At 37.5% G+C, this 18,436-nt stretch overlaps 2 protein-coding genes across 2 annotated transcripts; both read right to left on the bottom strand.

Moving 5' to 3' along the window:
- Positions 1–1,180: 1,180 nt before the first annotated feature.
- LOC133739365 (protein ALTERED PHOSPHATE STARVATION RESPONSE 1-like) lies at positions 1,181–5,357 on the bottom strand. The gene is made up of 4 exons (XM_062167146.1): positions 3,953–5,357; positions 2,828–3,051; positions 2,431–2,654; positions 1,181–2,338 (listed from the first exon to the last, which is right to left on the bottom strand). Exons 1-4 carry the CDS (start codon positions 4,893–4,895, stop codon positions 1,498–1,500), a joined length of 2,232 nt encoding a protein of 743 aa, XP_062023130.1. The 5' UTR covers positions 4,896–5,357; the 3' UTR covers positions 1,181–1,497.
- Positions 5,358–7,853: 2,496 nt separating this feature from the next.
- Positions 7,854–12,734, bottom strand: LOC133736506 (probable protein phosphatase 2C 46). The gene is made up of 5 exons (XM_062164021.1): positions 12,391–12,734; positions 11,438–11,898; positions 10,597–10,964; positions 9,468–9,704; positions 7,854–8,551 (listed from the first exon to the last, which is right to left on the bottom strand). The coding sequence occupies exons 2-5, from the start codon at positions 11,754–11,756 to the stop codon at positions 8,288–8,290; spliced, it is 1,188 nt and encodes a 395-aa protein (XP_062020005.1). The 5' UTR covers positions 11,757–11,898; positions 12,391–12,734; the 3' UTR covers positions 7,854–8,287.
- Between the last annotated feature and the right edge of the window lie 5,702 nt (positions 12,735–18,436).

Raw genomic sequence — 18,436 nt, 5'->3', positions numbered from 1 at the left:
CTTGCACTCTCTCTCCACTTTTTCCTTTTCACCCTTTTCCGCTTTTTTAATTGAGCTGAGAATTGTTTATACTTCCAAGTTCCACCCTTTTTAAGGTTTGAGAATTTTTTTCTTTTAATTTTTAATTTTTGTTATGTTGCATCCTTGAAACTCAAGAGGGTAGGGGGTTTAAAAATAAGAATTCTGAATGCCCAAGATCATCTCCTGCTTCATACTCTTAAGCCAAATTCTTCTATATTATTAGCCTTTTGGACTTGGTCCAGTTCTAGTCTCTGTAAGATTAGAATTCTAAGCTCACTCCATAGATGCCTTAATGAACCTGAGTTTCCTAAGATCTACTGTCATCAAAAGTCCATTGTCTCCTAATGAGACTTGGAACAAAGAATGTTGATAGAAACCACCGCAGGTGGTCGAGTTGGTAAGAGCCTCCAGGTGTGGAACCCCCACACCCGGGTTCGAATCCCGCCGACGCTAATTGAATCTCAATCTATTCTTGGTGGCCAGGGGGGAGGAAGTGTTCTGACATGATCCCCCGGCACAGATTAGTCTCTGGGTCTAGAAAGCCTTTGAGGAATTGTGTAATCTCGATAAAAAATAAAAAAAAATGTTGATAGAAGCCAGTGTTTTAATTGCTTGGTACACCCCCTGAGTCTTGCTTCTTTGTTGAGTAAGAAAGTAGTGGCTGAACTAAAACCACACATTGTAGTCCGTGGTGGAGTAGAAAAGTGGGACGAGTTTGATTTATTGGCTTTTAGCTGATAGAATCATTGATAGGAGTGCATAATGATTTTCAACTTGGGCCAATAGAACCCTTCATTATCCTTAACCATGAATGAGACTAGGAAGATAGAGTGGTAACCTATCTTCAGGAGCATAAAGAATACAAACATTTCCAGCTTTGCTAGTCTCGGTCAATTTCTCATGGTTTGCTTCTGCAATGGAATGATGTCCACAGTTCTTGAACTTTACAAACTTGAGCAACCAAAGTGAGTGAAAGCAACGGTTACCTCATTTCTGAAGTCACAGCTAACGTGTTCTTCACTCATTTCCAGCTTAAGTTTTGGGATCTATAACCTTTTGAGGGAGATTCTCAGGAGCCTTTGTTAACTCAGCGAACCAATATGCCAGATATTTCTAATCTAGGGTTTTCTGGGCCACCTTCCAAAAGTGATGGGTGTAGACTACTACTAAACACTATAAGATTCTCCTATTTCCAGAACCAAAGTGCTGCTAGTGCAACTTACATGGTTAATTTGCTACAAACAGGCTTTTGACAATCTTGTCAAGGAAGATCAAACTCATCAAAGGATTTTAAGAATCTTACTCTAATATTGTTTGTTGGCAACCATTACAACTATTTGTAGAAACAATTACCAAATCATTGCTACAACACCACCCTTGAAACATAAATAATTGTGTCTCAGCGAGCTGCTTTGACACAATATTTACAAATTAAAATACACAATCAACAATTTGAAATTCTCAAAACCTGTTATGTCATCTGCTGCCATTCTCTTCAACCTTGGCACCCTCTATATATGATGGGTTTCCAACTTTATCAACACTTTCATTGTAGGTCACGAGATCACTGTACATTTTCTGAGAAGCCTCGGAGAACTCTGTTAGGGAATCAAAAACTGCACAAAACCCAGTTTGAAATCCATTTAATGTGATCCGCTGAGTTTCTTGCATGTAATTCTGGTGTTTTTCCCTCTCTACATCCAGCTTTCTTCTGAACATGTCTAGCTGATCCTTCTTCTCTGTTATGTACTCACTCTGATGATCCATATCTGACTCGGATTTATGCTCCGTGAGCTTTGGCTCGAGAAACTTGCTCTCTGTCTTCTGGAATGCCAGAATTCTTCCGTCGAGCTCTTTTGCTAGGCTGTCAACTTTCCTTTTTTGTTGCTGTTCTTTACCTTGCTGAGTCCACAGAGCCCTCACATCCTTTGCAAAGCTTTTCAATGCAAAGGTCACCGCCCTATTAGGTAATTTCTCCATGGAAGATAACCAGTCATGGCAGATCACAAACAATGGGGGCCCATTGACCCCGTATGGCACTGCTGAACTTTTCCCCCTGGAGTAGAATTCCTCTTCAGGGGCCACGAACTTGGTCAGCCAACCATGGAGAGCTTCAACATATGCTTTTTGTGCTGCAACATACTCGGTAAAGCATCCATGCCAGTTCAAAAGCTCAGCCTCGAGCTGCAGTGTTGCAAGCCGGTGGGAGTTGTTGCAGAATTTTCCGAATGTGGAACCAGCGAAAGATTTTACCTGGACAAGAATCTTGTTTTGTGTTTCATGACAGTCCAACATAATTTTCCAGGTGCGCATTAAGCTGCACAAGATACAAGGAAAATGAAAACCGATGAAACCCTAAGTGAAACTAATTTGGGACACTGCTTAAGTTGTATCTGTTAACTTCCATACCCTTTCAACAATTCAACAATTTGGGGCTGCAGTTCTTCATCTCTCAGAATCTGGATTCTCTTGCTGATTGACTCGGCACTCCGAATTGCAACCAAGATCCTAGCGTATAAATCTTTCACTGCAGCTCGAGTTTTGTCTGTGGTCAGTTCATCATCTCCTCTGGCATCCTGGTGTTTAAGACGTGAGCATTTTTTCTCATAAAGCTTCCGTGTCATGTCTCCAGCCTACAATGTCAAACACTCGGACACATTAGTGAAACAAAGGCAGACAAATCAAACACTCAGACACATTAGTGAAACAAAGGAAGACAAATCAAACACTCGGACACATTAATGAAACAAAGTAAGACAAATTTGCTAGGCTAGCGATTGCTGCTTTTTAGCAACAATTATGTTACCTTAACTTCTTCATAGAGCTTCTTTTCCCAAGCATATAGCCTTCCTAGCGTAAGTGAATGACTTCCTGAATCCATTCCTCCGTAATCTTCAAACAGATCATTCCTAAATTCTGTCCATGCTGTAGAACTTTTGGAGCTGGATGTCACAAGACTCTTACATGATGATGCCTTGGATGATGAAGTGGAATGCCATGATATAGCTTGAATTAGCTTTGTTGAGTTCTCTGGAATAAAATAGGAGCAGGAGGAATTATTACTGTTAGATGGATAGGGAAACAGAGTACAACAACTAACTACTGTTACTCGAGATTGAATCTTGGATCCAGAACTGAAAAAGACGACGATCATTTGCAAAAATGTTCCTACTTTTGCCTAAACTGCAAGAATTTGGAGTTTGGTTTTGGAATTAAGTAAATACAATCTCTGGTAAAGAGATATAAAGCTAGAGCCCACCATCTTTTCAGAAGATGAGAGAAAAAGAACCATAGTGGGGACTGGGGAATAACTGAAAGGGAGAAATTCTTTTGGTAAAACTATATTATTTTCCGTGGCCAATTGGTAACTTTCTTTTTAGTTCAATAAAGTTGAAACAAAAGAGAGTTTAGGTTGTTACCTTGTGCAGTAACATACAGATCCCCACTATGACATAATGAAGCACATTACAAGAATTAAGAGAAAAATGCCAACTTTTGGAACAAATGCCCTACCATTGTTGCTCCTACTAAAGTGGAGGACTAAAAGACAATCATAACTCAAAAGGAAAATCTAAGCACTGAAAGAGCTAATAATGCATTAAATTTCAAACCATGAATCATGTTTATCCACAATATGAATAAAATCTTTGAGTAGCTGCATAATAAGTTTCAAATTGGAATGTTGCTAAAGGCAGGACATATGCAAAAGTAACACATGAAGACAAATGATAGAGTTATCACCAAAGCCTTTGCAGATACAGAACAACAAATTAATTATACCCCAAACCAAACCCTTTGCAGATCAGCATAGATATGGTGCAAACCAGAAAACCGAACTCAAGCAGAGTATGAAAAATTGGAATTCATCAAAAAAAAGGAAAAAAAAAACAAAGTTAGATTTTCAGTTTGAAAGAAGAAAATAAGCACCCACCTTTTATTTCCTCCAAACCAGACTGCAACTGAACCTTATTAGCCTCTAGCATCTTAGACACATCCTTTGCAGACTCACAAGCCCTCAAGAAAAGGTCCACAATGTCCTTCAATGCTTCCAAAAGCTCCCTTCCTTCCACTGGTGTATCAATCACAGATAACCCTTTAGTCTCCCCCTGGCTCACATTAGCTTCATCCACCACTTTCACCACTTCACCCCCATTTCCATTCTCTACACCCCTCTTTTCTTCCAGCACAACAACATTCTTCTCTTGCTCCACTTCTCTCTCCCCTTCCTCCTCAAGCTCAGGTATCCCTTCCTCCTCCCTCACCGCCCTCAAATCCTCCTCGGAGCTTCTCCTGTACCCGCTGCTTATAACCTCCGGCCTAACCCCCTCAAAAGGGTTGAAGAAATCCCACCCGAAGTCCCTCTGTGGTGATGGCATTGCTGGTGGCATTTGCATATAGAAATACCCAAAACCCTGCTCCTCACTCTCTGCTCTCTCCACTCTTCTTTGCTCATGTTGGTTTTGCTCCTCTTCTACTCTTCTCTCCTCCTCGCAACACTCTGAGGATGTCGAAGAAGAAGAAGCACAAGAACCACAGGTAATGGCTTCATGAGTCGACTCAGATGGTCTTTGCTGGAGGAACATTGGGTTGGTTATCACATTTTCATGAGTGAGTTGAGGATGGGAATGAGACTCATGAGGAGGAGGAGGAGAAGGTGGCGAAAATGTGATGAGGAAAGGTGAAGGAGGAGAAGAGTAGCGAGAAACAAAGAGGTTGATGGCTGCAGCTACTGCACACAAAGCTTGACAATACTTGCAATGTGCTTCTGCAAGAGCACATCTTTTCTCCACTGCTAATTTCAGCTGGCGCTTCCGCTCTTTGCAGATTGTTACTACCACTCCTTCTTCCTCTAGCTTTGAGGCTACACACCCCATCTAGCAGCTCTTCTTCTCCTACTAAAGTCGGAGCCTTTTTCTGGTTTTGGAGATAAAACAAACCAAAAGAAAAAGAACTGGCTTGGTAAAGTGAGAAAGGTGAAATTTTGGAGGAATCTGGGTTTTCTTTTGGGGTAAAAAGGAAGTGGGGTTTGGCCTAAAATGGAGAATATGCTTGTCTGAACTGGGTTCTAGATAAACAAAGTAGAAAGTTTAGTTTTTGGAGAAATTTTAGAGCCACCCTTCTCTTCCCTCTAAAAATGTAGCACTCTCAGAGCTAAAACCCAGTTCATCTCCTACAACAGTGAACTGAGGTAACACACAAAAGAGGAGGGAGTTTTATTTTATTTGATGTTTTTGGAGATAAATCAATTTTCAGCTAAAAATGACTATTCAAACAGAGAGGTTTAGAGAGAGAGAGAGACCCTAGGTGGGAAAGAAGGTTGGGGCTCGAGAAAGAGAGAGAGACAGTGTTGTTCTTGTCTTGCATTTGGTAATTTGAACCAAGCTGGCATGCATCAAGTGAGTGAGTCACAAGCAAATAACTAAAAAAGAGAAAAGGAAAGGTCTTGAACCATTAAAACACAGGTTTTAAGCTCCAGAGTGACAAAGAGTGGTGAGTAAAAAGAGGAGTCAAACTTGGCAAATAAACATGTAAAAGGGTGGTCACCACTGCACAAACCAGAGAGAGTGTGCTTTTGTCATGTCTTTGTTGTCCTTCTTCTTCTTCTTTTAAAGAGTAATATGTTTTTATAATATTTGAAGGAGGGAGCATTTTTATTTTTTCGAATACTTCAAGTCTTCAACCATCTATGTGGTGCTTGGCCAAAACAAAAGCAAAAGTTTTGTGGTGGATTTCATGAATGAGTCTGGTTCATCATTTCAGGTGTAAGAGAGTTAAAGAAAATAATTAAAGTTCTGAAACATAATTAGACGATAATTACCTTTCTTCATATTCCACTTCGGTTGAAAATCTGGCATGAGGTTTAACCATGTTGGTTATGTCTCGTTTGTTTTGCAGATTACAAACTTAGGAATTAGAAAATATTTCAATGTGTTTCTCTTAAACTGTTAAGAAAGAGAGATATTGAAATCTTTCAACCCCATCGCGTGAGTTTGTCTTTTCTTTTCCAAGCATAACCATTTTATATAAGATTTGAGGAAAAAAAAAAAGCTCCCCTGCTGAATTATAAACACGAGTGAAAGCAGACATACATGTTGATGGAGGCTGTTGTGCATGGCAAGATAGGTGCAATACTTTGGCCGTTTGGCGATTACATGAAAGGCTTCTTTGCTAATATATGGGAGTTGGAAAAATAGTTGGTCATAACCAGAATTTGTCTATTGGTCTGAGAATGACAACTGCTATAGGCATTGAAAGAATTTGTCTATTGGTCTGGGAATGACAACTGATATAGGCATTGAAAGCTTTGCATAGAATCTGACTTTGAAGTCTCTGTTGAGTTTCAGAACGATTACTTGTGCAATTTTAGATGATCTGTCTGGATTTTCAAGGCCAAAATGTGTCAATAGTTAACAAGGGGATTTTTGGTGGTGAAAGACAAATCTAGGCCATCAATGAAGTGAAATATTTGGTAATGGTACTTAAATTTTGCAAGGATTTGAAGTACACTTGTGTGTGTGTGTGACATAAAGAAAAGGAGTTTCCTGTTTGGACCAGGGTGGTACCATGCAATGAGTACGATCATGCCAGCTCTGATCTGAGTTCCACATGAACTTGGCAGGCCATTCAGAGCATCATATGCTTGCCTGGATTGTATCTGAATAAAGAAAAGAAACCTGAAAATGTGTGCTTTTTTATCTGTATATTACTACAGCATTAGTTGATTAAAATGGAGGTGCACATCTAGAAGGGGGTAAATATGTGCCTTCAGTAAAATCAAACATGAATTAAGAGTCAACTATGTTATTTCATAATCACTGTATATATGTTAAAACTTAGGTGGCAATGTGCTTCTTTTTTTTACCATGTTCAAACTTGTTTCTAGTGAGTTCCCAACATATGCTAATATTCCCACCAATAGTATTTTACTATTTTATATGACATTTGATTGAGATTTGAGAATGACACCCGAGGATCTAGGGAGTACCTCAAAGTTTGCTCTGGACTTGGAGCATCTAAAAGAGCTCAACTGTATTTACTACCAACCAGTCAAAGACTTGCTGTAGTTCTATAAAAGAAAGGAAAATCATGGAGATATGAACGTAGTGTCTCATCTCTTCTAAACTAATAGGTTTGACATACCGTCTAATTGTGTAAATTATTAAAATGTAAGGGTATTTGTGATTTTTTAACCTGCAAATTAAGTTGTTTTAGATATGAATTTTTATAGGATATTTTGAAATATAATTAATGAGAGTATAAAACGAACATATCACGTGATAAGGCTGCTCCACCAAATATTTTTCCTTAGCATTACAGAAGTGATGCCCTAAACCCTAATCAAATTATTTATGTAACAAGAATGAGGGACATTGCTGCTTGATTTCTCTCCTCTCTCTTGAAAGAAATGTAAAGAAGAATTGAGGAACTGGTGATGATGGAGCTTGCACAATTTCAGAGCTGGATAGTGTTTTGCAGTTGTTATTATCTAACACAATCGAAGGGTATAGGGTAGTGGCATTGAGGATCGCGCCTCTCTCTAGTGTTTATCAGTAAGCCACTAATTGGCATTTAGGTGATACAAAATCAAGGGGTTTTGTATGTGGGTTGGTGGAATATGCCTGATTGGGTCTGACAAATGAGAGTAAATCTCTGACCTCGATACCCCCTACTTCTCTCTTTTCCATATTCACTTCCAAGAATACCACTTTCTCCCCCACTATCAAATTTAGATATGTTGTTTTTGAGAGTGACAAATTTAGACATGTTAGTTTGTGTAATTGCTGTATTGTATGTAGGTTTTCAATGCTCAAAGTACAAGGCTACTACAGATATTTCCAGAGCACTCTCTTCAATTGAGCCCTTCTCATAAATGTGCTACATTTCCAATTATGATAGACAATAGAAATAAAGAAACAGGCATGCAAGTAAATGGAAGCAAAAGCTTAATTTGCCATGTCATACAATTTACAGATCTGAAATTTCAAGAGAAATGAAAAGCAAAATGAGAAGAGGATAGTAACAGTGTCAAGGAAATGTAGCTATGATTGATTACTGAGGGTCGCCTTGAAGTCGTCTTCTCCAGTTCTTTTGTTTCTGAGCACAGAAAGAAGCTAAATGCAAGTATTAGATTCCAGTTAAAGGTTACAGTGTTGTACATTAAAGAATTGACGGCCCACTCCCTGCAGTCTGGCTTGGAAGCTCTACCTAATTGTATTCACACAAGAGAATGGTACAAACACACATCGAGATACAGTTTGTTTAATGATCAGGTATTGCCAGCTTCCGTGGGTGTAGTCGTGTAAGGAGCCAGAGTATTAGGAGGCAGGCTGATACCGCCCCCTCTCACTGAGCACTTGACAGAAGTAGCCTTGCTCACAAGATTTGAGTCGAGAAACACAACAATTACAGTTATGTCATCGTGGAAATGGCGACGAACACCACGGTCAATCTTCTTCAAGTCTGAATACCGCATTTCTCTCTTTTTAGCTGCTTCTTGCAGGGCAGTTTTCACCAACCGCTTTGCACTTCCCTGGATGAGGTTAAGCAAACAATAGTTTTAATGGGACTATACATAACAGAGTGACAGGCTACAAAACAAAGGGGTACACAAAGATCGAAAACAATGACTTCACAGTAAGATCATTCAAAATCACAAAAGTTGGCATCATTTCTCCCTGTTATCAGCTGTAGTGGCTTTATTTCCAGAGTTGACTCCACTCTTATACATTGATTCCAAAGTTAACAGATATAGGAGGCATTTTTCTTTTCTTTTTTGTTTTTTTGTTAGCAGCATTAGATATACAAAATGCATACAAGCACTTGTTAGAAATAGACCATTAGATTTCTACAACTTGCAACAAGTTCTTCATGCTGTAAAGATCATAATTACATCCTAAGTGTATTATAACTAGTGTTCTTGCGGTCACCTGGCGACCAAAAAATTTAAGGTCACCTACCATTGGACTTATTATCAAGGGTTGAGATTAGAATACATTCATTCAATCTCAACCGTTAATATTAAATCCAAGGTTCAGTGACCGTGAGAACATTTCTGATTGTATTATAATGTTAAAACAACTTCCCATGGTATTCTCTGAAATCATGCTGAGAAGGCAATTTTTGTCTAAAGTAACCAGCTATGCTTTCTGCGAAATAAAGATCTAGTATGGGAGACCAACTTAGAGATGTACTAGGTATGGTTCCTGTAATCTAGGTGGTTCCCCCCAATTTTTTGCTTGCCATTGGAATAACAAAAGAAAATAGCATATAGGAATCTTACACAAGCCATAAGTGTTAAATTATCAATTTCTGACATCTAAATAGTCAAATCTTAATCTCCTTTACTGTTCTTATCAAAAAGATAAATGCCTTTATTGTTAATGTACCAGTGTATATAGCTGAGGAAAAAAATTATAAAAAAAAAAAAAAAAAGCAAAAAATCTTACATTTCGGGGATGATTTTGAACTATATCAACTGCTTCCTGATTGCTGAGGTGCTCCCAGAGCCCATCAGAAGCAAATATAATAAATTGATCGTGTGGTTGCAATTGGAGCACTGAAATTGCGGGGTCAGAGCTCAATATTGGTCTTTTGATAGGGTCCCGAAGACGAAACTTGGCATATAAAGGCTCCCTGTTAAATTCAGCCTTCTTTAAATAGAAGTCACCAATAGATCTAGAAATCTGCAAGAGTAAGTGTTCAAATATCAGAATCAGCACAAAAAGTATCGAGTTTATCATGTAACCATTTACTATGAAATACTGGTAATGAAAAACAAAAAACTTAGCATCACATCACTTAATTGTACCACTGGATGCAACACTCCCATCTAATGTCACATATTGCCTTTTCTCTAACGTATGGTAGCATCCATTAGAGTTTTTTTAAACAAGGAGAAAAAAAGAAGAGGATAAGATTCCACCTCTAAGTATCACATCTATCTATTCATCATACATGAAATACCATGGCATACTTAATTTGAGTGATGACCTGCTACTAGAGCCATCACTTTTCATTAACATGTAAAAACATACCAACTACTGCACAATATGTTGGCGTAGCTGAAATTGAATTTCACTACTCTTTCAGACATGGGTAGGAAAGACCTAGATCAAATATGCAGACTACTTACATCATGTGCAGCTTTTTCTAGAAGTACAAGAGAGAAATAGTACGGACTCAGTGAGTTTAAGCATTTGTTTGGAAATTACAAGAAACCAAGGAGAACAATTTCAAAGGATGCATCAAAAGAAGGTTAACCCGATTTTTATTCCATATTGTTAACTGGTCTACAAAAATTTAAGATCGATTGGAAAAAGAAAAAAAGGGAAAAGGAAAAGGAAAAAAAAAAAAGTAAAAAAAAAAAAAAAAAAAGCTGGCTTGGCTGAAAACACAGGTGAAGTCATTTGAATTCACAAATGAGACGGACAATGTCTCTTGGAAGGAGGATGAGAAAGTTAATATAAACCAAGGCACTAATAGTAGAATCTAGGTGCAAAGAAAGTACATGAGTTAAATACGTGGTCTTGTTGCAAAGATTGTCAATAACTACTTGTCATACTATAGAAAAGTTACCTGTATTACTCCCTTTACACGCCAAACATTATGCTTCAAAAGTACAATCTGTGGATCGTCGGGGTGCAAAGAATGCAGCTCCTGTCTCACAGATTCTATACATGCATTGTGCTCTTGTGACAACTGAATTGAGAGTACCTCCCCTGTTGCCTTCACAATCCTCCCCAAAACAGCACGGGAATCACCAAGGTTGGCAATATAAAGAGTTCCGTTACAAATAACGCCAACAAGGCAGCAGGATCCTACTGCTGCAATTTGTGGTTTCAGAGGCCACTGCCTGGTAACTACAGAAAGAAAACCCTCTTCGGTTGCTTGAAAGGCTTTTCGTATTACATCCACAGACATGGACTGCTGCTCCGAACTAAATCCTGCATATTATAAATAAATTCAATATTAGAACATGGATTTTGTCTCAAAGTCTAAGCCCAAAATCACTAATGGATTGTAGAGTTTACATTCCATATGCTATATCATTAGCTGCTGATTAAAGGTGAAACCTGAAACAATAATAAAAACTGAATATCTTATTAATATACTCCATCAATACTCCAACCTGCCTTTAGTAAAAGTACTCAGCTTAACTAATAAGCGAGTCCCCTTTTTTTTTTTTTTTTTGACACAATAGACATAATCAAGCATGCATTCACAAGGCTCTCTTCTTTTCAACTCAGCAAGGTTCTAAGTCTCAACTAAAGCACTAAATATTTAAACCATGTCCTCTGTTGTAAATGCTTTCCCTCGATTCCAGCAGAATTCCAGATCAAAAGCCACAAAGCCAACAAATCTTGCTCAAGGAATTTAACATGTTCAGAATCCCATGAAAAAGTCTAAAGACACTTACTCTTGAGATGCTGAAAGAGGTGATCATTGATAAAGCGTGCTGTCTCCGGTCCACCATGCCCGTCATAAACACCAATAAAAGTTCCAAAAGGGCCAGACTCACTCGTGCTCAAACTCCCGGACTCAACCTGACTCTGATCCTCAAGCAAATTGTTGGCCTGAACTACAGCCATTGAGAAATCACCATTGATGTGCTGGCCTGTGTCTTTGTACCACAGGAGCCCGTCTTGGCGACCCCCTGCATCTGAACTGGTATGAACATATCGATTCGACCTCGGCCGAAAACAGGACCTCAAGAAGTTCATCAACTCTGATAACATCCCTCATCTCATCCACACAACCCTCCAAAATCTCCACATGTAACAAGCACCTTAAAAAACCCGCCTGCCCCCAAAATCCCAATTTCTAAATAGTAAATAAATAGAATTCCCCTCCTCTATTTCTGAGCTCAACTTTTACATACTACAACAAAACAGACATCAACACACAAAACACAAGGAGGTTAATAAATTGAAACTCTTTTCTCTTTCATTCTAGTAGATCAAACAAACACCATAATCCATAAAGAAGCCCCCACTTTACAGTTAAACTCAGCTGGGGATTGATTGCGCAAAAACACAAGGAATTAAAAGATAGAACCCAGTAGTCCCAAAACTCATCTTATTGCCATTTAAAGCAGAATACCCATGACCACAGCAGCCGCTTATAATGGGAAAAGAAAATCAACGCAATCTTAAATGGGAGGTTTGAAAAAAGAGGGGTCAAAGTCACTTTTTTTAGGTTCAACTAGGAGTTTGGTCAGCCATTTGGAAATCCAGAAGGTCTACCTCTTCGCATTGGTAAAAAGATTGACTCGACCAACACAGATTCCAAAAACCCAACAATCAAAAACCACAGAAGAAAAAGCATTTTTCTTTCTCCAAGTATCAAACCAAGGAAGTAAAAGAAGCTTACCCAGTAGTCTTATCGTTGAAACCAACCCGCTGTCACAGTTGAAGATTAAGATCTTGAAGAATTAAGGGAAAAGCTCATGTGGGTATTGAAGCATTAGATCTGGGGATCCATGAAATGAAACAAAGAAGGGAGCTTTGGTTTTTTTTTTTTCTAGTGGTGCTGTGAGAGAAGATGATGAGATTGTTGAACAAGCACACACAACACACAAAGTGAATGGGAGTATTCAAAAAAGGAAGAGTCTTTGAGAGGAAGATTGGGCCAACTGAAAGAAAAAAACTCTCTCTTTCTTTTCTTTTCTTTTCTCTTTTTCTCTCAGCAGACAAGCCCCATAAAAGACCAACAATGGAGAGCTTGAAGCCAGCAAAGCAAAGGTCCAGCTATGGGCTCCACACCACTATATGCTACAGCTACAGAGAGAGAGAGGAAGAAGGGAGTCAATGAAAGTTAATTTTTTTGGACAATGTTAATATGTGTGACCAATACCATGGGCGTTCCATGAAATGCAGCTCATGTGTCAACACGTGGAACAAGTGGATTTGTACGTGACATGGTGTGACCTTCATGTCCCCTCTGTTTTCCATGTTTGTAAAGTATAAACGATTGCGGTAAATATTGTTCGTCATGGAAGTATGGATGTTAAACGCATTTACAATCGGAATAAGTTGATTAAAGACTATACTATGATAAAACGGTTAGAAATATATTCGACACTATACGTGGTAAAAGATCGATGATATCTCTAAAGGTGGGTATCTTTGAGATCAAACAAGTAAAATGTTGAACTAAAGTAAAATAAAAATCGTCATAATTAGGCAAAAACTATTGAACAAGCAAAACAAGTTTGTGTGCGAGCTTTATCATTACGGCCATTTTTTAACCTGGTAGCATGCAACTGCTGTGCGACCGTAGGTGGGAGTGCCCTCTGCTGGGGCGGAGAGACAGAGTCCGGTATTTCTGGTTTCTCACGCCTTGAGAGTTTGAAGTCCAAGGCTTACGTAGTTTCAATCCTCTACATCCCAGACAGGCAGACATGAAGGGGTTGAGGACAATACACCAATAAGGTGCCAAGAATAAAGAATTAGATATGCATAGTGAATTGACTGCATTGCAGAGGTATTTACTGTGCAAATATTAAGGAAAATACTTTTTGGGTTATGATTTTTATTTTTGGGTCATAGATCATGAAAAATCGTGAAACTGTTTACCACCACTTAAGGCAATAATGCATAGGAAAAAATGCAGTTCTGTCCGGCCATCTTATATAATCATTTTTGTAATGATTTATACAAAATCATCTTTGTGTACTGCAGTTCCATATGGTTTTTACCGAAAATTCTAACATGCTCCGAGCGTGGGTTGCTCGGGCACATCAGCATCTCTTGTAACCGTCAATTGTTGTGCAGTGCTTGTGGCATAATCTTAGCCACTTATTCAATTAAACCGGAAACCTGCAAAGCATTTTTAAAACTTTAAGAAGAAGCCTGGGTCCACAAGGGTTTTGCAGGTGGGTTGCTACTTGCATGACTTGCATCTGTGTGAAAAAGTAACAATATTTAACTTTGTAATTTTCTTTAGCAATGGTTTTACTGTCAAAGTGATTGACTGTAATTATATTTTTTTTACAGCCAACCATAATAACCATTTGATTCCACATATCTACCCAACACGCATCCTAGAAATATTGTTAATTAACATTTGTTTAATTTAAGACATTTCCTTTTCTTTCTTTTTTTCAATAAAGAAGCAAACATCCCAATTTTTTTTTTTTTTAAGAGCAATCCTTCTAAATTTCGGGGTTCGCCAAACCCTACCATGAACACCAAAAAAAATTAAAAATGTACTTTTATTAATTTCTAATGACTCACATAAGGTTTTTAAATATTTCTTTTTATTAATTTAGAAGTCTCCAAGGAAATAAAATTATGATAAAATACTGAGTTTATTTATGTTTACATGTGTAGATAGACATAAAGTAGTAACAAATGGACTGATTATATTGATCAAGGCTAAAACAATGTGAAAGAGACTAATTACAAATATAATGGCAAAAAAAATTTATACTTCACAATAATCACATCCAAATGTCCTATTTCCATCTTTATTTTCTTCCACCTTGTTGGCCTGCAAAGGTAGTCAACGTTAATATAATGAGTAAACATATTAATAGCACACACGTATGGATTTAGTATGATTTCAGAAAACAAAGACGAAAACAAAAATAAGGAATGAGGGAGGCTACTTGTTTAAGGTGGAAGATTTTTTTTTAAAAAAAATCTTGCCCTCATTGAACGTCTGGATCAAGTTGTGAGAAAAAATTATCCATGAAGAAAGTCATGTCAGCAATGGGCCAAATAAAGCGGTCAACCACTTATACACTTATAACTCCCTAAGGGGAGCTTAACCACAGTTTATCTACTTTCTGAAATTTTTACATTAGTTGATATAGGTCATAGCCACAAGAATGTGAGAGCTGACAGATCGAAAAAAGAAGTTGCGAGTGAGCGGTTATGAGCATAGTAGTTCTATGTGGTATTTAGGGTTTAGGGTTGACCTAGTAGATCGAGACCCAAACAGCTTCGAAAATAGCTGAAATTTTGACCATAATTATATCTTCTTATCATGGTGACATCCAACGGCCGATTTTGATAAAGTTTATTTCCTCCACGTTGTTCGTCATGGAATGTATATTTTTCAATACAACTAACAAATAAGTTCAACTGCATTAGTAGGCATATAAGGATTTCGTGCGATCTAAACAATCGAAACTGGAAATCGATAAATTTGATATTACCCATCTATTTATAGCGTATTAATAGGTATTGTGTAAAAAAATTAACCTGATCCGCAATCAGTTAGATGTCAAATAAAGCGGTCAACCACTTATACACTTATAACTCCCTAAGGGTAGCTTAACCACGAGTAGATAAACTTTCTGAAATTTTTACATTAGTTGATATAGGTCATAGCCACGAGAGTGTGAGAGCTGACAGATCGAAAAAAGAAGTTGCGAGTGAGCGGTTATGAACATATTAGTTTTAGGTGCTATTTAGGGTTTAGGGTTGACCTAGTAGATCGAGACCTAAACAACTTTGAAAATAGCTGAAATTTTTACCATAATTATATCTTCTTATCATGATGACATCCAACGGCTGATTTTGATAAAGTCTATTTCCTCCACATTGTCCCTCATGGAAGATATATTTTTCAATACAACTAATAAACAGGTTGAACCGCATTAGTAGGCATATAAGGATTTCGTGCGATCTAAACAATCGAAACTGAAAATCGATAAATTTGACATTATCCATCTATTTATAGAGTATTAGTAGGTATTATGTTAAAAAATTAACCCTATCCGTCATCATTTAGATGTCAAATAAAGCGGTCAACCACTTACACACCTATAACTCCCTAAGGAGAGCTTAACCACGGGTAGATAAACTTTTTGAAATTTTTACATTAGTTGATATAGGTCATAGCCATGAGAGTGTGAGAGCTGACAGATCGAAAAAAGAAGTTGCGAGTTAGTGGTTATGAGCATATTAGTTTTATGTGATATTTAGGGTTTAGGGTTAACCTAGTAGATCGAGATCCAAACAACGATGAAAATAGCTGAAATTTTGACCATAATCATATATTCTTATCATGATAACATCCAACGGTCGATTTTGATGAAGTGTATTTCCTCCACATTGTTACTCATGGAAGGTGTACTATTTAATACAACTAATAAACAAGTTAGACCACATTGGTAGACATATAAGGATTTTGTGCGATCTAAATAATCGAAATTGAAATCGATAAATTTGACATTACTCATCTATTTATAGCATATTAATAGGTATTTTGTAAAATAATTAACCTGATCCGCTGTCATTTCGACATTAAATAAAGCGGTCAACCATTTATATGCTTCTACTTCCCTAAGGGGAACTGAACCATGAGGAGATAAACTTCCCTAAATTTTTACATTAGCTGATATAGCTCATACCCACGAGAGTGTGAGAGCTGAAAGATCAAAAAAATAAGTTGCAAATGAGCGGCTATGAGCATATTAGTTTTATGTGGTATTTAGGGTTTAGAGTTGACCTGGTAGATCGAGATCCAAACAAAGACAAAAATAGCTGAAATTTTGACCATAATCATATATTGTTATCATAATGACATCCAACGGCCGATTTTGATAAATTCTATTTTCCTCCACATTGTTCCTCATGGAAGGTATACTATTTGATACAACTAATAAACAAGTTAGACCACACTAGTAAACATATAATAATTTTGTGCGATCCAAATAATCGAAATTGGGAATTGATAAATTTGACATTACCCATCTATTTATAGAGTATGAATAGGTACTGTGTAAAAAAAATTAACTCGATCTGCCGTCATTTCGACATTAAATAAAAATTAACCATTTATATAGAAACAGTGACGAATAAGACTAAGTTGTTCACTCACAAACCTTGTGGGAGAGTGGTTTACTCACACACACTTGTCTGTTCAAACTCTATTTACTCATAGAAAATAGTTCGTCAAATTTTGTTATTCTTATGAAATTCTAAATTAACATAACATTTTTCATATGTATATATCTTTTATCTAAAAAACTCTTCTCCACGACTCCAATATTGAAATTAAATATGCATACTTATTTTTTCTTATTATAATTTTGTTTGCACATTTTAATGTTTATTATAAAAGAAATTTAAACACAAACCTTAACATTGCATTCCTTTTTCTGGAAGTCCAACAACAAAAAACAGAAGAAACAGCTTCCCAAAAATAAAAAAAAAAGTTTTTGGCTCGAAGTCTTGAACCTGCAGCCCACTGTCCACCATAACTATTAACTAGTATGTGACTGTGTGGCTTCACCGCTATGTCAACCAGTATTGGTAGTTCATTTTTCGTTCATTTGAACTACTAATTTTTCTCTTCTTTATCTGTCTCAGTCTTTCAGGAACCGAAAATTCTTCGTCCTCTGCAACTGCAAGTAGCTCTTCTTGCTGCAAAGTATAAAAGAGCCCAATGTTTTCTCCGTCTTGAATAGGAAAAAGAACAGAACTGCTCTCTACTCCAATTTTTCCTTCAATTTTGGGTGAAAAGGTAAGTATGAATTTGGGTATTGCAGAATTTGAATAGGATTCATGAGATTTTGCAGAATTTCGGTATCGCATGCAGTTGATGAAGAATCCAACACGTTCTCTTCCGAATTTCATCTCCGTCCAAAATCTATTCCACTAAAATTCATAGTTAGGATATAAATTGTAGCCAATTTCTTCTCCAGTTCTCCAATTCTGCTTGTTCCAGATTCCCTGCAAATTGGAATTCAATTTCGTGTGGAAATTCAAGATCTGAATGATTCAGTCGAATAGAATCAAAGAGAAACAAAAAGAATGAGCTGTGATGGTGACGAGATCCAGATAAATGAATTTCCTCCGGTCTGGATAAAAGTCAATTAACCTATCAGTGGGATTCGCGTCTGTGGCTACATGACAAAGGGGGGCTGGGTAAATCAATTGGGTGTTTAACCCGTCTACGACAAACTCGATTTTTACCCCAAGATTCAACCATCAACTGGGAACAGGCTAAGCCTTTCCCGTCTCTAATTCCTTGTAATATGTTTACACGTGCATATCACGTGTCTGGGCCCAAACAAGACGAGCATGGAGAGCTCGGAGCACTGAAGACGTTCCCGGTTTTTACACCATTCACTCCTTGTGACGCCCAAAGAAAACCACTCAATTTGGCCACTTTTTCATTTATTTTTTCTAGTTATCGGTGGAAAATGACACATGATTAGCTTATTTCAATTCTAAAAACAATCTCAATAATTGAAATTTAGTAAGTGATTGAATTTTGTAATGGACTATGGTATTCTTCTCGTAATCAGCTTGTGGCAGGTAAGGATTAAAATATTGGTTTTTACATATCTATCGAAATTTAAAAAAAAATATATATATATCGGAAGTTAGGTTAGTAACTCACACACCCATGTAGTGGTATTCCAGCACCTGCATCGTCATTGCGGCGAAAGCCAGACTAA

Source organism: Rosa rugosa, chromosome 3 (assembly GCF_958449725.1).
Source record: "Rosa rugosa chromosome 3, drRosRugo1.1, whole genome shotgun sequence".
Taxonomy (NCBI): domain Eukaryota; kingdom Viridiplantae; phylum Streptophyta; class Magnoliopsida; order Rosales; family Rosaceae; genus Rosa; species Rosa rugosa.
The sequence above is the reverse complement of the archived record's forward strand: the minus strand, read 5'-3'. Positions and strand labels throughout refer to the sequence as shown.